Source organism: Falco punctatus (assembly GCF_963210335.1).
Source record: "Falco punctatus genome assembly, chromosome: 4".
In the NCBI taxonomy this organism is placed as follows: domain Eukaryota; kingdom Metazoa; phylum Chordata; class Aves; order Falconiformes; family Falconidae; genus Falco; species Falco punctatus.
In genome coordinates, this window is record NC_137583.1 from 47,474,659 (window position 1) to 47,497,797 (window position 23,139).

At 46.0% G+C, this 23,139-nt stretch overlaps 1 protein-coding gene across 8 annotated transcripts; it reads right to left on the reverse strand.

The window, feature by feature from the left end:
• Positions 1–1,694: 1,694 nt before the first annotated feature.
• MBD3 (methyl-CpG binding domain protein 3) lies at positions 1,695–21,331 on the reverse strand. 8 transcript variants are annotated; one of them, XM_080383052.1, is made up of 9 exons: positions 19,295–19,539; positions 18,216–18,330; positions 14,673–14,729; positions 11,823–11,982; positions 9,944–10,081; positions 7,372–7,462; positions 6,700–6,877; positions 5,245–5,442; positions 1,695–3,620 (listed from the first exon to the last, which is right to left on the reverse strand). In XM_080383052.1, exons 4-8 carry the CDS (start codon positions 11,922–11,924, stop codon positions 5,250–5,252), a joined length of 702 nt encoding a protein of 233 aa, XP_080239178.1. In that variant the 5' UTR covers positions 11,925–11,982; positions 14,673–14,729; positions 18,216–18,330; positions 19,295–19,539; the 3' UTR covers positions 1,695–3,620; positions 5,245–5,249. The 8 variants fall into 8 exon arrangements, 7 of the variants coding, with proteins under 7 accessions (XP_080239178.1, XP_080239181.1, XP_080239179.1 ...); XM_080383055.1 differs by having other exon boundaries at positions 18,183–18,330; XM_080383053.1 differs by lacking the exon at positions 19,295–19,539 and adding an exon at positions 18,466–18,597.
• Between the last annotated feature and the right edge of the window lie 1,808 nt (positions 21,332–23,139).

The following is a 23,139-nucleotide window of genomic DNA, read 5'->3' on the forward strand; positions in this document are numbered from 1 at the left end:
TACATTCCCTTTAACTATGTTAGTTTTGCAAAACAAAGCAGAGGAAAAAAATAGTTGAGCCATCTTAATGGAACAGCTCCAACACACTTTGCACAAGATAAAATCGGAAGTTTTAAACAAGGAGTCACTTTTTACAAAGTTCCCTTTGAAGAGTAAAACGGCATTTTGAGGGTTTTCATCCTATCTACCAACATCAACAAAACCACCTCCGCATCTCCTCCAACCAGTGCCCTCTAGAATGAGGCAGGCTGCTGTTTCCAGATAAAACAAGAAAAACCTGACTGAGCATGACACAGCATAAGAAATGTAGCTTTTTGAACTCGGGTGGTATGCATCCAAAATTACAGTCTACAGAAAAAGATGCAAAACCTTAGCTGTACTGGACAAGATCCTACCCCTTAGTGAAGCTGCATAAGGACCATTAAAATGTTCTTATCTATTCCCTCCAAAGAGGATTAAACCGTATCAATGTAACTATTGATACTGGTGCTATTGTTTTAGTAGGAAAAAAAAAATCACAATAGCTTACCAGTGCAAACAGCGTGCAGGACAACCCTAAGGCTATTTCACACTGCAGCTCCTTAGTACTTACATTTATAGTATCTGAGGGCAACAGGAAAGTGCCATTATCATCGATGGAAAGAACTCCCAGTTTCAAAAGCATCCCCTCACTAGCACTCCTCCAACGGAACAACAGACACCAACATGTTAACGAGTTCCCATGTAACGACTGCTGGATATTAACAGAAGGTTAAGTTTTGCCCTAATTCCACTCCAGTACTTTTCTTAAGTATGTTCTCTACTAATCATCTGCTTAACAAGATATACCTCAAGTAACAAGTGCTTTCTTCATCTTGGGGACACAGTCAATGATGGCAGACCACTCTAAGCCCATCAGTCACGTCCACGGCAGCAGGCTGTGATAAGACAAACTAATCCAGTTATTATGGCAGCAAGGCCAGAAAGAAATCAGGTTCATTTAAAAGGAATATTTTATTTACTTACCTGTCTTGATAAGCAGGTAGTTATTTATGTTTCTTTGGATGCGACAGAGTCCTGGGGCCCTTTTTGGTACACTGAACAATCAACTCCTCCATACGAATGAAAACATTAACAAACTTTTTAAAGGACTGAAGGAAAGAGAGAGCTTGACAGGGAAAGTAGAGTGGTGAAAACGCAGGAGTTGGCACATAAAGCTGCCAGCAGTTTAAACTTGATATTCAATGCATCAAAATATTAGTATCAACATCTCAGTCATCTAAGTTCTGGTGCTACATATGCTTTGAATATATTCAGGTTCAAATAAAAGTAAGCAAAGCCATCACTAGATACTAAACAAGTTTTAAAAATGAAGTCGTGTCAGAATGAGATTGCCATGGTCAAAAGAACACCCCTAGTACGGCTTAAAAACCGCTAGAGTTGAGATTCCAAGGACCGTATCAGCAACTTGCCCCCTAGACGGGACACCCTGGCAGCCTCTTCCTTGGTGAGGACACAGGATGGCTCTACAGCAAGAATGGACTGGCTTTCCACAAGTTCCACTCTGTACGCCCCTCTGCCAGGTCCCAGATCTCAAGATCTCAATCTCAGAAGGGAGCCCTCAGCAAAAAATGCAAGAGCGTGTCCGCTGAAATTACTGGAAGGGGCATAGCACAAAAACTCCGGGTAGGGGCTTGACGCAGACTAGGAGAATCTCCGCTTTGTGAGAAACATTTAATTCAACACAATGAATTACAAGAGGACAGATTTACAGAATAATAACCGTAACAGACTGTTCAAAAAGGAAAATAATTTTCACTGGCTGCAGTACCAGGTAATGTTCCCCAAAGCAAGACTTGGTAGAGCAGCAGCAAAGTACAATTCAGTCTTCTTGCAGTACTCCAAATGAGCAATAGCAAAGAATTTTGTATTTTCAAATCTTTAAGAAAAGAGTTCATATAGTATCAATCACTTTGCCATGGGATATTTTTCAAGGAGCAAAACCCTATTCAGATCACTAAGCTGAACTACTCCCAAAGGCTATTACTTTCCAGGCAATCCCCCTGGTCCCTTGCTGTCACTGCTAATCATTCTTACATGATAAAGGCTCTGGGAGCTACTTTCTTCCCCAAGTTTTGGGATACCAATAACTTGTACAATTGGTTAGTGGCACAATATTTAATCCACCAGTTTATACTGTACTCTCAGCTGAGACGTCCACGCATGAATTATGCAACGGATACCACCCTAAGACTAAAATAACTTTTGCAACCTAGTCAGCACATCCTCCAAGCTATAAACTCTCACCTCCTCCCCATCTTCTCCTCCCCTCTCCCTATCCTCCCTCCCCAGGTAAACTCATTTTTAGCCACAAGTTACCCCAATGTGCTCACAGATGTACTAGAAGAGACTGAAGAATCAATCAAGGTACCCACGGTGAAGCCAAATACTTATAAACACATTAAGGCAGGTTTCACATCATTTCATTTTTGGACACAAAATGCTGGTCACTTCACTGCACATGCAAATAAGAAAGATTTAATACTTAATAAAAAGCTTTAAATTCGTTTTTAAGATATCAATTATAGAAAAATCAACCTTTTTCCTTTCTTGTTTTAAAAGAGGTCAGAACATTACTGCACACAGAAGTAGATGTGTAGACACACCTATTGGAATGGATCCCCTTCCCTCCACACACACAGAAACAGAGGTCAGGGTTCTTGGCACCAGAAGAGAAAGGAGGAAGTTTTCCTCATTGTCAGTCAGAAATGAGGCATCCTTCCATTCTGAGTTGAGAAGGTCCTTCTGACTGGACTTAACCCAAAGTAAAATATACCACAGAGTGGGTATATTTATCTTCGAACTTTATTCGGCTACACTCAAGACATCCACACAGCTCCAGATCAAAAACGTGCATGGTAGTGCCTTCAGCGTGGTGCTGGAACTAACTACAAAACTGATTGCCATTGATGTAAGACCAATTCCTCAAGCGTAACTACCCCTACTCACCAAAGGTGGAGGAGGCACTGGCAGTTCATCTCTGAGACTACGCTTCCAAGACCAATGTGGTCTTGCGAGGAAAAGGAAATTCAGTGACCCAAATTGACACATGGAATGACAACCCACAACATAAAATGACCTCCCTACAGTCTGGTACAAACAGGTAGCCTACAGCAGAGTAGCCAAGGAGTGAAACAGCATCTCTCTCACTTGTGTTAAGAGAGAAAAGTGTTTCTATGGGTCATTGTTAAAAGGTACTTTGATAGAAAAGTTTAAAAATGTATCACCTATCACTGACCCACAACAAAAAAAGAAAAAAAAAAAAGACAGGAAATTTGGTTCCTTGTATTTTCCCTCCCACTATTTTATATTCCTTTATTCCCTCCCACTTTTGCATTTCCGATTACCCTACCCCTTTAGAAAAAGGAAGGGGAGTAGAGTTTAGTCAGGTTCCATCTTCAAAACTACCCAGCAATTAATGAACCATCAGCTTCTCAACGTTTCCTGAAGTGTACATCAAAATGGTCACAGGTACAGTTGGATTGTTGGTGCAATTTACTCGGCAGACACTCTTGGCTTTGTAAATAGTTGTGCTGACCCTGCTGATAGGGTTTATACTGGGAATTCTTAGATGGAACTCCCTAGAAGAAAGAGAAAAAAAGAGCTTGTAAGTCAGTATGAACTTTTTATACCTTTATAGAAAGTCTGCCTTTAAATGAATAAGGCACCACTGCCATAACATATCCATTCATTTCTTTATCTCCTGGTTTTCACCTTCAGCAGTTCGCTCTGGTTCTTTGCTGTTGCCAGACCTTTGTAGTAGAAAGGAATGCAAGATATTCACTGTCCAAATAAAGCTACCGTTCATGGTGTGGTAAAACAGGAAAATAGAAAGCCCAAGATATAAGATGGTATCTCCCAAAGGCCAAACAGATTTCATGTTATAATCAACCTTCCAGCTTGAAGGATTACTTAACATAAATCACTCTTCCTTCTACCTGAAATACAGCTGCCACTCCCTCCAAAGAGGCTTTTCTTTTCCTCTGCTATTCGTGCTAAAAATTGCTTTTTTTTTTTTCCTCCCTCCACATTCTTGACTCTTGCCTCACAGGCTCTCGGATGTCCATAATGGAAGCACCCAGGGTACCGGCTACCCCATTTCAGTGACAGAACACTAATTGCTTTTCTTAGGCTAAAATTTAAAACGATCAAAAATTCAAATCAGCAAGTTCTGTTTTCATCTCACTGCATGAGCTCCGCTGACGACACGCACAGCGCTCCTGGCTAGGGTTACATCAAAGGAACACAGCAAGGAAAAACTGCTTCGTAGCACGGGGTGCTGTCCCTGCCCAGCGCAACACGCAGCAGCGAAGGGAACTCCTGTTGGTGTATCTTGACTTGACCTTACAGATCTGCCTTTTTCTGCATGGCTACACTGTAAAAATTCATTATTCAGAGCTATTTTGGCTTACAAGACAATAAAAAAAGACTCTAGTTGCACCTTTAAAAAGTTCCACTGCAGAAGTGCAAGTCAGAGATCCACCTGAGAACAAGCAGTAAGCCCCCTGTGATACTTTCAAGGGATGCACAACGTAAAGGCACGTTTCTGTGCATCCTGCAGTTGTATCGTTACACAATTTTAAACTTTTCAGACATTTCCAGAGTTTAAACATATACATTCTTCTGTTGCTTTCAGTTTAGAAATTCCCACCATGCCTAAGTTTTTTAGCAACTTCCCTCTTTTGGTAATCGGCTTGCCTTTTTTCTAACTTTCTGTAAATATGATTTAGAAAATTCCATAAACATGCCCTCTAATATACCCTGCAAGAAAATGCAAAAGTGAGAGAAAAAGGCAGGCAGAGGGAGAATCTGAGTCCACGAGATGTCAGCTGTCCTTTCTGCCCACAGTGTCCTCTTGCCTATCACAGGCAGGAATAAATAAATAAATAGGGGGGTAAGTAAATGAATTTTTAAGAACTGATCCACTTTCAAGACAGAATCTTTAAAGTGTTTACGGGCATGCTCTGGTTACGCTTTCAGCCCATCTGACACAGCCCTAAGGCCCAGAACACTCCGTGACCACACAAGCACTCACCAGACATTACTCATCAAAATACTTGACTTGTAGCTGAAAGCAGGGCTACTACACCTTTAAAAGTGCACGATAAAAAGCAGATCTGTCAATATGTACTACAGGCCCTTCTGAAAACACTTCTGCCTTTAATGTAGTACAGTTTAAGGTGAGAAAGGATGCTGCCACGTTACCTGGACTATACATTCTCCATCTCCTGGTCATGGTCCTGCTCCTCCTCCTCCTCTTCCTCTTCTCCTTCTTCCTCGCCTCCTTCTTTCTCTGAAGGAGCTTCCCCATCTCTTGCTATTTCCTCTACGTGGGCAAGCATGTCAGCCATCAGGGCTTCCTCCAGCCTCTTCCGCACCTGCTGCACCAGTTCCTCTTGCTTCCTGCCCCAAATCAACGAACACCAACATCAACCCTCAAAGCTGGCTCTTTCAAGGGAAATTAATCTTAAATCACTCATGCATGAGGCTCGGCAGAAAAGCGCAGCTTTGGAAGAGCCCTCTGTAAGAAATGCATATTTTAAAAAATTGCCTGGCATTATACTATAAGTGAAGATGAAATAAACACTTTAAAAAAAGTTGTCCAATATTTTCTGTTACAAGTCCTTAGCATTGATTGCAGCATTTTTAATTCTGGCTGAAATTTGCTTAATCTAGCAGCTGACTCGAGACCTTTTTTTTTTTTTTTAAACTCCTAGTACTAATATTAATTTAAACAAGAAAAAGTCAACCTACCCTGCTCAGATTTCCAATAATGAAACTGGAGAAAATTAAGTTTCTGACCATTTCAATCTTTTTGCTCATTTCCCTTTTGGGCCACAATCTTAAATTTTACAGCTCCTTTTGTGTCAAAGTCATCGTAAAGAAGTGATCAACAGTCAGTGGCTCGCGGGACTCCTGGTTCATCTCAGCCACAGGAAATCATAAAGTTACAAAAAGACCATTTTCCCTGGTCGTTCATGTATAAATCCAGCACAAAAAAAGGCATCCTATTTATCAGTCAAACAGTCAAAACAAGTACTACCTTTAAATGCTGTTAATGAATGCAAAGTAGCGTGCTTTCAGGTTAGTGTCTTTGCTATATTCAGTTCTCTATCAAGTGCTTAAAGCTAGATTTGACCAGGCTTGATTTAGCAATATAATTAATTACTGAAAGCAAGCTATACCTAAATACATTGCATCCTTGTTCGCTGCCACCGCAGCAGTTAGTGCTTTTATTTGGTCCTGTGCTGACACAGTAAGGTGAAGAGAATCGAATCGCACTCCTCAGGATTTCTCCAATCCCTTCTTGGCTTAGAGGTGCCTTAATCAAGGTTACTCCAATTCAGACGCCTTTTTCATTAAAAGGAGACGTACTCTGACATGAAAAACAAACATGAACCTGAAACCTCAGAGTAACTGAGCACGGTCAAAATAAAAAAGAATGGGCTTCAAGTACATGCCTGTATGACAGCAGCTTTGTGTAACAATTTTTTTCTACTCTACTGATAAAGAGGCATCCAAATTAATTCAGCAAGCCACAGTGCTCCATCGGATATTTATAACTTGCCATTGGGGAAAACAAAAGAAAAATAAAAAAGGGTACTGTTTTACCACAAGAAATCTTGTTCCAAGACAGTAAGCGATATTTCTAGTTAATACCTAATATCTTCATCTGTCACCATAAATGCTTTGCAAAGTGGCTGTGAGGTATTTAGCCAAACTCCAGGATTCTTCTCTACGGCCGCAGACAGCTGTCCAGTGATCGGCATCGTGCTAGTGTGCAGAGCACTAGCAATGGCAGAGAGAAGGGTTTCATCAGTGCAACCAGGTCCAACCCCTGCAAGCAGGAGGAAGAGCTGTGATCAGCTTTGCACAAGACAAAAGAACAGCGCATCAGGACAACGGGCATTATTTTAGTTTTAATGGCAAAGCACGCACCGTCATTTAGAAATCTAACACAATGTAAATCCCACTCCTCAACATTTCTAACAGCAGCTGTACAACTCTCTCCAATGTTGTTTAAATCAGATGAATTACTGATTTTGTTACAACAAATAAAAAAAATAATGGGGAATGGAAGCTGTTTCCATTTTGCTTCTGCAAAATGAACAACAACAACAACAACAAGTCAAGAAGCTTTGTTTCAGCATCTCCCCAGGATGAAGGGCACCGAGCCTTCCAGCCAAAGCACTAACAGTTCCCGCTGAAGCAGGAACGGGCCCCAGCACTGACAAGCACTGGAGAACAAGGAGGTCAAACACAATACCTTCAGATCACTGCTGATTGGTATCAAAACGCCACCCTTGGAGTTAAGGGCAGACTCTTGATTACCTTGTAAACCTTTTGGAAGGTCCATTGTTTTCACCAGCTCCTCTGCAATGTCAAAAGCATTCAGTCCACTTAATTTCTTCTCCCAGAAGAGCTGACATCAAAGAAAGTGTTTATTGGCACAAAACAGAAATGGAATCGACAACTGCACAAAGCACCTGCTTAGTATCAAAAGAGGGAAAAACACTGCTGCAGACAATTTTATATTGGATTTACTACAGAAGGGGTCTGCCACGTCTGATGGCAGGGAACTATCCTCACAACAACTCTGTCCTCATCTGCTGCCTTGAAAAAGACTTTCTTTTCTGCAGGGACCGGTACTTTCACTGCTTCTGAACTGGAACAGCAAGGCAAGGCTTGCTGGCTTTCATGTCAGTGCACGTAGTGTCGGACAGCCCTTTTTACACTCCCGTTCCTCTCTTGCTGTCCCACATACACCACAGAAGTTAAGAAATGCAAGAATTGTATCCAAGCTCTTCCCAAGGTAAAGCGTTAGTTCATTCCTCCCCAGCTGTTTCTCACGACAACAACCACGTCTGATCCTTTACTGTATTTTGAATCACAGGTTCTCCTCAAGCTTAGGCATGTGTGAGTGGATGGCCTGGTGGGAAGTCAAGATACTTTACCTAGATACACCTTCAACTCTTAACTTACGTGTGTAAGGATGATAAATGAGTAGCTACAGTACCATTCCTCTTGCAGGAAAGCAATTTTATCTAGGCATTGAGAAACCAACAATTTACCCCAAGCAGTCCACAAACATCCTCTTTGATCCTGCCAAAATCAACCGAACCCACACTATTTTTCCGATCACCAGTTCCCAACAAGGGGAACAGGGACAGTCCCAGCTAAAGCACACGGGCTGGATATTCTCTATCCACACCTTTCAAACAGGTGAATTTTAAGCCAGCACATGACGGGACTCAGCACTGCTTTCAAATTCTGAAGAAACATTGGGAGTTGTGCTGACCAGGTTACAATATGCTGCAGTCTGGTAAAATATTTCAAAGCTGTAATTCAACAGGCCCTTAGATGTATAATGCAGAGAAGGACACAAAAAAGAGCAATTTTGCCCTATTCTATGCTATATCACAGAAAATGAAATATACAAACCAGTACATGTATATATATTACAATACAGTGTATATAGATATATTTGTTATATCTACATACATATACAGATAAAAACTTCTACAGGACCTTTTCTCAGAAAAGGGACTCCAGTGCCACCATAAACAAGAAAAGACTACATAAGGAAAGCACAAGCAGAGTCTAGGAAGCTGCATTACAACAAGTAGTAACGGGAGCAGCGAAAGCACACAGATCAGGTTACAGCACTTTTGCTACCGGAGCTGATCTCTGCTGTCTAACAGATCGCATTCACACACCAATCTGTACTCACATAGCAATATCTTCCACAACAGGGATACAAATCTCTATTCAGCTCAAAAGTTTTGCATATCAACACCGTATCTTTAGTGTCATCTTGTATTGTCTTAACTAGCCAAGGAATAGCAACGACGTTATGAACACGTACGCTCTACCTCCTTAGGAAACCATGCTAAAACCTTACCAAAAAAACCCCTGCCCCAAAACACATAAAAAAACCCCACCAAAAAACACGACAAAACCAACCACCCAACTCCATTTCAAATGGAACCTATCACACATTTCACAAAGGTAGAGTTTAAGTACGCAGAAGAAGTTTTCAGTGTGAGAGGTGGGGTAGTTTATAGGGTATTTTTGAAATTTATTTTGTTAAAATCACCTTCCTTCTTGGATTGATGTGTTTTAATTCCGCTAGACCCGCAAGAGTTTGAAATGTACTGATAATCGATACCGATGACAGCATCTGAACAGACTAATAAAGCTGAACATCTTGTTTCCGTAAGGCATAAAGATGGACTCGTTACAGGAAAGGATTCACAAACCCTTTGGTGTGAGCTTTGCACAGGACACAGCATCACAGTATGATAAGAAAACCACTTTGATTTTGTATTGTAACAACATCCCAAGTGGATTTATGACCTCATTCATACAGGTAGAGTTAACTACTAATGATACATGCATCTAAAAAAAAAAAAGGCCCACGCAGGGGTCACAATCCCTTGCACTACATCACAAACACCACATTGTATGTGGTCTGTACAGGAACAGGAATTTCTCGAAACACAGAATTCCTATACAACTGGAACATTTGATAGTGATTCTAATCACAATGTGAGTGTCCCCTAAAGTAGTTATGATGTCTGTCTAAATTTGTAGATAACACTTGATTTCAGCATTAAGGAAATGAAGGCTTAACTGCAACAGAATTGTAATCTAAACGAAGGCTGGAGTCTAGTTGTAAACCACAGTGCAGACAGCACATCGACTATATATTGGAAATGGGGTCTGGCTCAATTGTAAAAGCTGGGAGCACTGTAAGTTATTGTTTCTGAAATATGAGAGACTTCAGATTGCCACGGACTATCTGTTCAGCATCACAAATTAAAGCAGTTTATTTTGGGACCCTCCCAGCAGCAAAATCAGGAGTTTGGTAGTCCTGGAGAAGTTACTAAGCTGCACGCCTTACCTGCCGGGGCTGGTCCACAGCTTTCTGAGGGTCACTCTTCACCTTATTGCTGGGATGGTTTGTGATCTTTGTGACGGGTTGTTTGAATATGGAGGCTGTCTGCCTAACAGGCAGTGCTGTGTTCAAATCAGGCTTGCCCTAAAAATTTCAAACAAAAGGAGGGGGAAAGCCCACAAAAAGTATTTTCAAGTTTTTGAAATACTACTACAGCCATAAAGATATACAGCAGGGAAGAGCAGAGAACATGGACTTGAAAACTTGTCTGATCTCAAGCCATGTGAGATAGACTGCTAAAAATGCATAACTACATTCAAATCTTGCCTTAGACCTATCAAAATCAAACATTTTCCACTCTTTCACATTCTACTTAAAATGCTAGCCTCCTCTCTCTAGTTTATACACATTAGTTTTAACAGAAATTTGACAGAATTTAGAAGTCAGAACACTGAGTTTGCACGTTGATGAGCCACTTGTAGAACACTAGAACAAAGGATTTTGACATATTTGTAATAATCAGAAAAATCATGAAGTCTGATTTAGAAAGCGTTTTGTGAATCCAGAGTTTCTGAACCATTCTGTTTAAATCCAGTTGTGGACACCAACAAGCAAATCAATACAGGTGGAACCTTGATCACTTTTTCTACCTTCAGTTCTTAAGAAACCTCAAGTTTTTAAATGGAGCTTATAACAATCAATTTTTCACTACATGACTGCGTTTTATGTTAGTGGAAACACAGGAAGACTGTTCCGCATTCCCAAGATCTAACATGCAAATCTTGAAATGGCTGTAGGACACACTTTGTTCTTGAGGATGCAGACACCGCATCTGCTTAACATATTTATTCATGAGATGTAGAAAAGATGTATTCAGGACAAATATTCTGAACCATCTGTGTGCTAATCCATTTATAAGCCAATGATAACTATTCATACATTTATTAGAAGGCCTGGCCAGAATTTTTAGCCTGTGAGATGTGTGTTAGCTGCTGGTCTCTGCATCGAAGGCATGCTTCTTTTAAAATACCACCACAGCTCCTAGCGCTATAAGAAAATGCTCTAATCACTCTGATGGTGATGATTCTTGACTGGTTGACATATTTAGAAAACAAGCATTAGACTGTTTTCCACATTTAACGTTTAGGTGCACAGGAATAAGCTTTTGGGTTCTGAAAAAGCTTTTAGCATCCAAGGAAGATACTCAAGAATGCCTTGAGCCCATCTATCCAGACAAGCAGTATACCAATGTCACTGTAATCCTGACTAAACCTGAGCAATCAAAATTACCAGGTGGCAAATGGACTCTTATTTTGTTCTACAAACAGGCCTTGCCACCCTCTTGCCGCTTCAGCTTTTTGCCCGCAATGCATGCCCTCCTTAGCTCAATTCCAAAGCAGAGACACCAGCATGGCCTACGGAGAGTTCCAGGGAGCTGCTCGCAGGAGGCTGCGTTATCTCCTCATCCCTGCTGCCCCACACCACTCCTCTTCCCCAGAGCAAACGCTAGCGCAGAGCGGAGCCACTGCACAGACACAGGAGTCAGCTGGAGATCCGGGGCTCTGGAGGAGATCCTGCTGGAGAAGGTGATCTCACACTCCAGGAAGGGGAATAAAGATGCCAGCCCTCCCTCCAGCCCTTCTGTACAGAAGATTTAGCAGTTCCGCAATATTCTTCCACGGTGTCAGTACCCTGGAAGAATCAGTGAATTGCAGTATTTGTCTGACACCTCGTAACAGAGATGTTATCTCATACAACTTGAGTTACACACATTAATTACAAAATGCTTAATTTTCATGCTATCACAGATACTGTTCCAAGAGGCAGTCAGGCCAGAACAATAGAAGACAGAAAGGAGAAAGCTGCCACTGCCTCTTAATCTTACTTTGGCTTGGTTGGAACAGTCATAGCGCATCCTCTGCCTGTTCTTGTTCATTTTATTCATCAACATTTTTCCTGTGCGGAAGTCAAAAGTGCTCAGGTCCATCGAGCTCCCCAGGTAGCGTGCCAGCTGGGGCTTACTTCGGAACTTTTTACCACTTGGGCTGAAAAAACACAGAAGAGAAACAAGGAGGAAAATTAAAACCCTTTGGGACTTCAATACCAGCACTCGCTGCAACTCAGGAGAGGCAAATTTTATTTCCTTCATGAAAAACAACACAAGCTGAACTTCCCAGAATAAAGCTCACATTAAACTCTAAATGGATATTACTGCTTTCATATAACTCCTTCTCACGATTACTGTGGAAGAGGCAAATTAAGCGCAGGTCATGTTAAAATGTTTTTATACATGAAAAGAAAGATTCAGACCAGGTATAAACAAACATAGCATAATTCACACAGTAAGTGCCACGGGAGATACCAGCACTGATGCACTTATCACTCAGTTGTCTCAAAAAATAAATGCCCATTTCAAGTCTAACTTCCTCTCCCGGGGGTGTTAAGTTTGAGTAGCACCACAAACATATTGGACTCCTTCCCCCTCTGCCCTGAACAGTACATTCAGGGCTGACCACAAGTCTTTGGAAGCATTCTGAACACTTCAGGATTACACAGGAGTGAGGAGGAAGAACTGATGTTAACTGCTGACAAGCTGCAAAGCGAAGAATTACAAATCTTCAGCGATGCAAAGATAGAGGTCAAAACCTTGGAAAACTTTCCGTTAGTGGCAAAATGGAAGAGAGATTCTTTTTAAACACCTGGTTTCACAGGAAAGACTACAACCTGGCAAGGAGGCACAGTTACTCCATCTCCTCACTGTTGCTGGTTTTGTGTTTGGTTGTTTTTTTTTTTTAATAATAGAACATGACCTTTTGCACTACTTCAAAAAGCACTGCTAGGTAAGCTCTTTATTTTTTTATGCATACAGCAAAAATAAATTAATGTGTTATGATTGCAGTATAGAACTGTAAGCATGAAGTATTCTTCACATTCTCATTTAGCATCATAACAATGCCTCTTTTTATTCCCTTAATTTCTCTCATTTCTGGTTTTCTGCATCTTGCTACTTGCATATTCAGTCTTGGTACCCATCTAGGAGAAGCTTACTCCACACACCAAGCACAGGTTAGTTGGGTGAAAGGCATTTTAAAACCAGAAATGCCAGTTACCACCCCACTCCTATTTATCCATTTTCTTCTTTTAAAGAGCTGTTAGTAGCGTTTGAATATTTTTTTCAGCCATACTGCATGGCAGCAGGGTGATCTCCTCCCTCGCCTACAAACACCCTCCGCTCTCGGTGTACCACCACTGAGAAGAGGTAAGGCCACTTCCCAGGGAGACCTCACTGACAGGCACCCACCGTACGCCGTGGTGGTACCTGCGAGTTCAACAACTCGTAACTTCACAAAATGCCAAGCGTTGAACTTCAGGTGACTGGAAGCAACACCTACATATTAGAGTCTCTCCCTGGTTTTTCTACTGAGGAGAGAAATTATATCAATGCAACTTAGACCTGCCAGAGACAAATCAATGCCAATGAGGTTCAGATGCTTTCTAAGGACAGCTGGAGCTCTGTAATTAAGGTTACCTTCTGTCACTCCTGAAGTCAGAAATGCAGGCTATTTGTTGCAAGGTTTCTACTTGAAGGCCAGGAATAACTTGAAATAGTAAAGTCCTCACAGGATGAGAGGAAAGAAGCATTACTATCTCAGCAGCATAGACTCTGCTCTGCCACAGGGGTGGTGTTCCCGTTGGTAAGATACCAACGGTCTCTCTGGGGTCTTCTCAATGGAAAAAAAAAGCTCAAAGGAAAAAGCCTCTTTTCCACACATTAGCTGCTTCCCCAAAGCCTTTATTAGGGGAAAGGTCTGAAAAAACAGCATAAGCATACAATTTCTAGCACGGGACATTGGTAAACCAATTAGTTCAAGTCAGACTGTATATGCAAAAAAAAAAAAAAAAATTACAAAAAACCAAAACAACAGAGAGAACCAAAGTATTAAATGCTCTCAAAAAACCTGAAAGCCAAGGTTAATACGAATAATACTAAAACTGAAAAAGTCTTTCAAAGGGCTTAATAACCAAAAGGTTGTGATCACCCCCCATACAGCATCTGCTCAGGAAGCTCCTGGCCCCAGTTGCTCCCAAGCTGCTTATCCTGCCGTGTATCTGCTCCCTGCCACCACCGCTGCTCAAGCATGAAAGCATTCATGCAAATGTACAGTTACCCAGATGGGGAAAATAATCCATCTTTAGAAGGTAGGGAGAAGAGGAAGAAACACTTTATTACTGGTTATTCCTCAGCTGGACCAGTTCACTGCAGAACTGCACAAATACTCAGGCCAGAAGATGACACACAGAGTAGGGGTAAGCAGAGAGGAACAGAGACTGGATCCAGACTCAAATCTGAAACCACTTTTTAAAAATGTAAAGGGAGTTATATGCCTCTGTCCAGAAAAAGTAATAATAACCAACTCCAGCAGCTTTCAGGCCAGAGCCATTGCTGCCATCAGGAGAAAACCCTGCTATATGAACAACGTGACACTGCTTCCTCTTCCAAGATCTGCAGCTCTAGTTTATGGTTTAGTGTCTTAATAGTTTTAAAAACAATACATTACAGCGAATCGTGCACTTAAAAGCACAGTGTAACTTTCAGAACAGAGCCAGACATGCTCAGAGACAGTATATTAAATGAACATAGCCCTTCAGCTTTTTGGTTCAGTATGTGTTCTAGTAATTTTTGCAACAAATCTGAAAAGCTGCTCAAAGTCCACATACATCTGAAAAAACCCACCTGAAATGACTCAGAGTCCTGTCTCTTCCTGGGGAAGCTTGGCCCAAAGGAAAAGCACTGAAATGTTCAGAAGAAAAATTTTTATTATGTCTTGAAAAAGGCATAATTTCTGGAACAATGGGGAACAAAGCTAGAACTCAAAGCAGACAGTAAAGTTGCTCAGTAAACACAAGCAGAAAGGAAGCAGCCGGTGTGCTCTGGAGCTCCTGGGGTCCCCGCCGGCAGCAGCGTGCTTGGTAGGACACCACCACTGAGGGCACCTACAGACACCGGAGAGGGTCAAAGGGCAGGGTGGGGGCAGCCAAAAACCCACAAAACTTGAGCAGCTGCGATTGCCTGCTGCACACCACAAGGCACAGAAACAGTAAACCAGCACTTACGGATTCTGAACATTGTTCAAACACTTACGTGCCCTTTAAATGTCACAAAATAGAAAATTTACCCCCTTCCACTCCAGAGCAAAAGCTTTGCTCTGCACTCGTGTTTTTGATATGCAAAGACTTTGAAGAGACACACCTTGGTATGAAGCTGCAAAAGCCAACCTCTTCTGAACAACGCTGATACTGCGATCGCCTTGTACTTGGTTCCTGAATTAAGGTCTTTCACACTTCAACATGTTACGAAAAGCAAGGCAACTGCAAAGTTGCAAACGATTTTACATGCTCGTCCATCAAAAGCTCCGACACATTATCTGCTGGCACAGCCCGCCTAACAAAACGAACCGAAGAGGACTGAGGGGTGGTAGGAGCAGACCCAAGCCACCCTCATTTATTATTCACAGACTTTTTGGGCGCAGACTAAGCTGAATGCTTGGCAGCCTATTGAAAGGCCAGGAGCTGCCAGGTGCCTGCTGCTCTCCATGTGCAGCTCAGCCTTTGTTTCCTGCCTTATATTCTTAAGGGGAGACCGACTGCAAGCCCAGGCCCTCTCCCCTCCTCCCTCATTACACAAGTCTCCTCCCCTCCGCTCTCCCCGTTTAGCCTACACAGGATCTGCACAACTTAGAAAGCAAAGGACAAAAGACAAAAAAAAAAAAAAAAAAAAAGCCACGAACAAACCCAGATGTCGCCTGCCTTTCACAAAAAATGGAGAGAGGAACAGCCTAGGTAAAAAGGGTGATCAACAGCATATACTCAAAGCCTCATCTCCTCGGTGGAGGGGTGATGGGTATAATGCAAAATGTTTTTTCCTTCCCTGTTTCAATCGTGCTTCCTCCTGCACAGAGCTGGGGAGTCACAGCCCACCCCAGCCTCCCCCCCACTGCACTTCTCTCCCCATCTCTACTCCAGGCAAAGTGCGGCGTGGGGGGCCCTTTGGGTACTGTATCCCACCAACACTGCTTCCTACGGAGAGATGTGTACCCTGGGACACCTGACAGACTGCCACTGCTGGTCCCCCCTTCCTGCAGCATCTGCACCAAGTCCTGCCTCAGTGGTCCCACACTCCACCAATTCTGTTATCCTGGGACAGGCCAGCACAGACACTCGCAGCTTTCACCAGAGCACATAACAAGCATTGGTGTGAACAAGCAAGACCAGGCGACTCCTCCAGTTGCCATAACCCACCCCACAACTTCACAAATCTGAACAGCAGCATCTCCCCATCCCTCCATAAACGGGTGCCCTGCATGGAGCAGCCGTGGGGAATCGAGCTGTCCCTTGCCAGCACAGCTGTCCCAAGCAATATTTACAGGCACATGGCGGCCCCACACCACTGCCAGCAGTGGCGTGTAAGGGATGCTCCCTGCCCCACAGGGCAATGGGGTTGTCTTTGTTCAGTAACTTGGGCTCCGACCACACAAAACCCACCAGAACAAAGAACTTTGATACAAACTCTCTCAGATTTCCAGAAGCACCTCACCCCCAAACAAGAACCTGAGTGGCAGTCCCATAACACAGGAACCAGTCCAAATATAACCATACATTTTTATAAGGCTCATCTCGAGTATCATAACAACTTCCCTGGGGGTGCTGCAGGTAAAACAGAACAACCAAAAAGGACCAAAGTACAGGCCCAGTAAAAGCATTCTCCTCCACAATTTTTTTTTTGGGGAAAAAAAAAGTATATAGACCAAAATACACTTTGATTGTGTTAAAAACACTTTCTTCAACTTTTTAGGTAGGTGCTACATAGGTAAGATATTCACAACAAAATAAGCTTCACCCAAGAGATTAGTCAAGTCTTCCAGAACACCGATTATCAAGCAACTCCTTGAAGCAGAGATGAGCAGCAATCCCAAACTTCTTGGACACTTCGCCATCAAACCTTCAGCAGAAAAACACTATGAAGAAAAGCCACACAAAGCAGCACTAAATTCTCCTTCCCCTAGTTGAGAACACTGAGTTTGAAGAGAGCCTTTGTAGCTAAAACTCTCTCAAAGATGACCCACCACTTCAACAACATCCTTGATACACTTCCCCTCCTGAAATCCTGCATCCCTGCATGTTTCCTGCTCACTCTGAATTTGGCCCACAAGCCCCACCGCATCAGCCAGCCGCACTCCTGGGCTTCCCAACAAGCCAAAGGCAGATGAGAGAACACACTCCAGCTGAAAAACTTCTGCACAATCAACAGCTGGTAAGCACGAGGTTATAGGCCTGTTCCTAAAAATCTGCCCAGTGACTTACACCTCAAGGAGGGTTTAATTTCCAGCCAGTGATCGGCTCGCACAGCCTCAAAACTCACAGGCTGAACATACTTGGCACAACCCCATTTGTCTTGCCACCCCCAAAGCAGAACTCGACAGAAACCTTCACACAAAAAGCACGTGCTGCTAGTGCTCAGGGTTACAGAAGGAAATCTCCAAACAGCGAGCACAGCAGCCCTAAACAACGGTTCGGGAAAAAGCAGTAACTGCCACCCCGCTGCTGACCACCTCGGCTCAGCATTAATTCTCAAGGCTGGTTATTGCAGACATGAGCGCTCGTTCCCAAACCATGCATGCAATTTTCCACAAGCACTTATTGCATCTGTACAGTCAGGGTAGCCAGACAAAAAAAATCATCCAGGTAAACAACAGGCAGAAATAGCAGAGGGATTAATAAATTGCCACACACATTTTTTCTGCTCTGAGGTACAGCAAAATGCAACAGTAACCAAAAATTAGTGCAGCAGGGCCCTATTACACCTTTGATCTCTGTCCAAATTGATATAAAGGGAAAATCCATTATAACTCAGGAACAACAAATATGCTAAAAAACATCCTCTCTCCCCCTCTTTTTTAAGTTCAGCTCTGAGACCACAACTTTACAAATGAAGTAAGTTCTTGGCAAAACAGACATCTTTAAAGCTTTCAGCTGCACCTCCTCTAGTTGCTGCTGGTGGTCTTTTCTTCTCCCTGCAGACTCCTAGCTGCAGTGACGGAGCCAGCACCTCCAGTTTTACACTCTACAGGATGATGTTTGCTGGTTCACCCGCCACCCAGCATGGCACGCTTGCCTCACCACCATAATCTGATTTTTTTTAAAAAAAACCCATGCAATCTAACACGCGCAGGAGTTGATCGCATACGTTTTGCTGACTAGAAAGGCCAGATAAGGACACCTGGATAACTTCTGCGACGCTCCTGCAGCTCCCGACGGACCTAAGTTTCACACATCAGCTCACGGGTGCACTGAGGCTGCTTCTTATGGGTGCAGGAAGGATCCATATGGCCCACCTACAGCCATATGAGACACACACGGGTATTAATAGCAATCCTGCAGGCAGAGCAAGCGGCTCCCCAGCCACACGCTTCCCCCACCGGCAAGACTTTCAGGATAGCGCATCCTGAGCCCAGCCCCTCGACTCCCACCTGCAGCAACAGCCACCACCGCGGGCAGGTGCTTCTTTTTGATGCTCCCCCAAATTCCTCAGCGGACAGAAAAAGCAACGGACGGAGCCACGGGGCGGCCACTCGCGCCCGGGGCTACTTCACACACACACCTCGCTCGGCTGCTGTTAAAATAACCCACCTGTGCTGGCCTGGCAGCAGCCCCCCGAAGCGGATGAGCAGGGGTCCCCCCAAAGGCCGCTGCCCCTCCACACTGGGTGGCTGACAGCTGGGCTGGCGGGGGGTAGCGCAGAGCCCCCCACGGTGGTGCACCCCCAGCAGTGCCCCCCCGGGCCGCAGTGTCCCCCCAGCAGTGCCCCCACCGGGCCCCAGTGGTTCCCCCCCCCCCAGCCCCAGTGTCCCATCAGCAGTGGCCCCCCCAGCAACAGACCCCCGAGACTCAGTGCCCCCTCAGCAGTGTCTCCATTGAGCCCCACTGCCCCCCCCCCCCAGCAGTAGACCCCCGGACCTCAGTGCCCCCCCAGCTATGCCCCCTTCGAGCCCCAGTGTCTCCTCAGCAGTGTCCCCCCCCTGCAGTAGATCCCCGGGCTTCAGTAACCCCCAGCCGTGCCCCCTCCCCAGCCCCAGTGTCCCCTCAGCAGTGCCCCCCCCCCCGCAGTAGACCCCCGGGCTTCAGTACCCCCCAGCTGTGCTCCCTCCCCAGCCCCAGTGTCCCCTCAGCAGCCCCCCAGCACGTCCACCTGTAGCGACAGGCAGGGCCCAGCGACCCCCCGCCGCGGCCTCCCGCCCCGCCCCCCGGCAGCGCGGCCCGGACCCCCGGGGGCAGCGCGGCCCGGCCCGGCGCTCCCACCTCTTCCGCTCCATCGCGGCGCGGCCCGGCCCGCCGCTCCCTCCGGGCTCCGGTCGCCTCCGCCGGCTCTTCCCGGCCGCCGCGCTCTCCTCCCGCCGGCGGCTGCTCCCCGCTCCCCCCGCCCCGGGAGGCGGCGCCGGGGCCGCGGCTCGTCCCGCTCCCGCCCGCCGCCCTCGCCCAGCGCGGCCTCCGCCGGGCCCTGGCTCCGCGCTCCGCCGCGGCACTCCCGCCTCCCCGCGCCGAAGGCGGCCGCTGATCTCCGCCCGCCCCCACGGTTCCGCTCCCTCCCCTGCCACCGCTCCGCCTCCGCTGGATCCCTCCGCCCGCGCGCGCCGCGGCAATATAGTCCCTCCCCACCGCCCCGCTCGGCGGGAAGCCAGCCCCGGCGCCCCCCTCCCCCTCGGCCCCCGCCTTACTCCAGCGCCGGGCGCCGCGGCCCCCCCCGGTGTCCCGGCAGCGCCGCTTTGGGCATCTTCCCCGCGCCCGCCCCGGCCGGACTGGCGGCGGCTCGGCCCGCGGCTCCGCTGGCGCCCCCTGCAGCCCTGCACCGGCGCGGCAGCCCGGCCCGCTCCAGGGGCACGGCTGGAGGCGGCACCCCCGGGCACACGGCCCCACGGAGGGGCCCCACGGAGGGGACCCTCGGGCGCACATGGCCCCACGGGCATATGACCCCACAGAGAGAACCCCCCAGGTGCACGGCCCTCCAGAGGGGACCGCCCCCGGCGCATGGCCCCAGGGGCACACAGTCCCACAGAGGGGGGACCCCAGGGCTGTACGGCCCCCCGGCAGGGGCACAGCCCCAGAAGGGACCCCTGGCTGCATGGCCCCCCCAGAGGTAACTGTATGGGCACACGGCCCCACAGAGGGATCCCACAGGCACATGGCCCCATGGAAGGGACCCCCCAGGGCACACGGCCCCATGGGCATCTGGCCCCACGGAGGGGCCACTGGCAGAGCCAGGCCTTGCCCGGTGTTACCTTCCCCCGGGCCGGTGGGCTCCACACCACGGCCCCTCGCGGGGGCTCCTCCACAGCAGTGGCTCCACGCAGCGTACGGAACCCCCTCTCCTGGAACAGTGTCCAAAAGGAAGTCCAGCAAGAAAGAGAGAAACCTGCTCCGGAGGAGATGATGCGAAGACAAAGCAATGACAAGTTTTTCCAAGAAAAAATGCAAACCACAACCTACGGCGGATGGCCAAACCCCACCACAGCACCCGGAGTGTCGGGCATCGCTCACCCTCTCCGAACCCACGTGCTGGAAAACACCAGAGTGGCCAAAGCATGTCAGAGTCTGTAATTTTCCCCAACGAAGGAATGACATAATAGGAATTATTTTTTTTAAGAATCCTGCACCGACCAACAGTGCCAAAGCGATAACCATCAGGCTTCCAAACAGCGGCGATGCCAGGGATCCTGGCCGCAGGCACCGCTCCGCTTTTCCAACTTTTTCTTTAGTCCATTTGAACCTCCGCTGCTTCCTCCGGCCCTCATCTGTGCAATAAGCTGGTGGTGTATTTACTTGTTCGGGTTTCTTTTTTTCTTTAAAACAGAGCTTGCTCATTTGTCCCAAGCTCCAAAATTTGGAAAACAGCAGGGAGTGCGAGGAAAGATACGCCAACGTGTCGTGGGTGGGAGAAAACCCAGAGCCCCCACGCACAGGGTGCAAGTTGGACAGACTCTGGGGTGCAAATTGAAAACTACTTCCAAGAGCTGGGTGCGCCTGTAGATGCTGGGTTACATTTGCTTTGTACAGGAAGATTTTTATATTTAAGATATGGGATGGTGGGAATTTTGTCTTTAATTTAATCAATACAGTTTTCTGTTGCCCTGAAGGCACTCCATCTCTCTTGCTTGTTTTTTGTTTTGGTTTTGATGGTTTGTGTTTAACATGGTCTCCTGGGCTCACACTTATGAAATACTTTGCTCTGCTACCACCGTTATTTCCTGCAATCTCGAACACACAGGTCAGAAAAGTTCCAATTGCCAGTATTGCTCAAAAGCATGTTATTTTTTATAAATCCACTTTCCCTTTCTGTAAAACCAAAAAAAACACACAAAAAAAACCCCCAAAAACCCCAAAACCAACACCTTGTAACCCAGCCAAACTCATACTATTTTAGCCAAAAACTTCTAGTGAAATACAGCTCGATTAAAAATGAGCCTATAAAGGCAAAGCGAGGCACAGAGGGACGCAGTTAGCTCTTGTTGAGCACAGCAAACAGCGAAACTGGGTGCAGACCTCAGTAAGGGCGAGACTGCAGCACCCCCCACATGCTGCGGGGTTCCCCTCTCGATCCCACTGGCAACTACATCTGGGAGCAAAAGCAGAAGCAGAGTCCTGCCCATATCTCACCCCCCTGCTCCAAGCCACCAGGGATGGAAACCTGGTAGCCCTCTCTTTCACACGAACCACTTCATTTATTTTTTTTTACCCTCTTTTGCTAAATAAAAATTAAAGCCCCCCAAAAGAGCAAACCTTTCACTAAGAAATGAGATCGTGCAAGACACACCATTCACGTTGGGATGCTGCATTCTGAGAAAGACAGGGAGTGACTGGAAGCAAGCCAAGAGGAGAGTGATGAAAATCATCGGCTGTCTACAAAATTACCTGTGATGGAAAAGGGTTGTTTAGTCTCAAGAAAACAGCTGAGATCTCATAATAGCCTTCAAATACATAAAAGGGAAAGAATTACTGGGCTTGTATTGCAGGAGGGGAGGCGAATTTCTTTTTTTCCAGACATATGAACTGAGAAGTCAAGCACAGAAACGGATGATGTAGAGGGACCGTGAAATGTGCCTCAATGGCAGAATAATAAGAATAAACTGGAAAAGCTGGGGAGCGGATCCCGTTGTGGGGTAGGAATGGAGAAGGTGACCTCTTAAACATCCACTGAACCTCAAGCTCAGGGTAGCAGGAGTTCGAAAATCGGTTTTCACTGATAATTGGCTCAGCAACAGCTTATAGAAGGAAAACATTTACTCGCCTACGACCACATGAAATGTTTGAGTAGGAACTCTCCCTTGAGCCCAAGGTACAGACACGAAGGTACTTGCAGACACTGCCACCAGCTGAAAGCGCATACAGCTGCCAGAAAGCCCAAGTTGTTCCAGAACTAGTAGATAATCCAAAAATCACCCAGGTCAGTTGTCGTCAGCCATGGAAGCACGCCACAGGATATCCTGACAGGAGAAACACCCCGATTTAGCCCTGCAGGTAACCAGCTGAAAGCTTCCCACTCCGCAGCCACATATCCCAGGCCCAAGAGAGGAGCCTATTCCAGAGCAGGATTCACTGGGGAGTTCCCGACCTACCAGCCCCTGGAGAGGGGCATAATCTGAGGCTGGTCCAGGAGAAGAGACAGACAAGGGCTGAATGTAGCAGTTGTCATTGCAACCACCTCAGCACTGTCCAACTGCCCTGTCCCATCTCCACTCATACCCCTCCTGATGAAAGTACAGTGGAGGTACCAGCATGGACAGACGCCCCAGAACGGCAGGCAGGAATGCGAGCTTTCCTTTTCTTGGAGGTGGTTTTGAAGTTACATCGTTAACCCAGAGCTGAAGATGCTTTTTGATTTCTGTAAATCCAAAGCCCTGTGAGCTCAGCTGCCACTGTGCCCTCCAGTGGAACTCGCCAGGTTTTGCAGGAGACGCTTCTCTGTCGGGTCATTGTCTTTTAACTGATTTGTTCATACAAATGTATGTGACATTTGGTTAGCTCATTCTGAAAAATATTTAACTGTCAGAAAAGAGGCAATGCTACAATATTAAAAATGAGAAAGATCACTCATGACGCTTGAACAGTAATTATCTGAATTTTAACAGAAATTTGCCCAAGAATGCACA

Coding starts and splice junctions, on each gene's coding strand:
- MBD3 (XM_080383049.1), bottom strand. CDS start 20,576: ATGCTTTGGCCACTCTGGTGTTTTCCAGCACGTGGGTTCGGAGAGGGT. Junction 14,730..20,271: donor GCCCACCGGCCCGGGGGAAG/GTAACACCGGGC, acceptor TGAACATTTCAG/TGCTTTTCCTTTGGGCCAAG. Junction 11,983..14,672: donor AGGACTCTGAGTCATTTCAG/GTGGGTTTTTTC, acceptor GTGTTTTTTCAG/CCCAAGTGGTAAAAAGTTCC.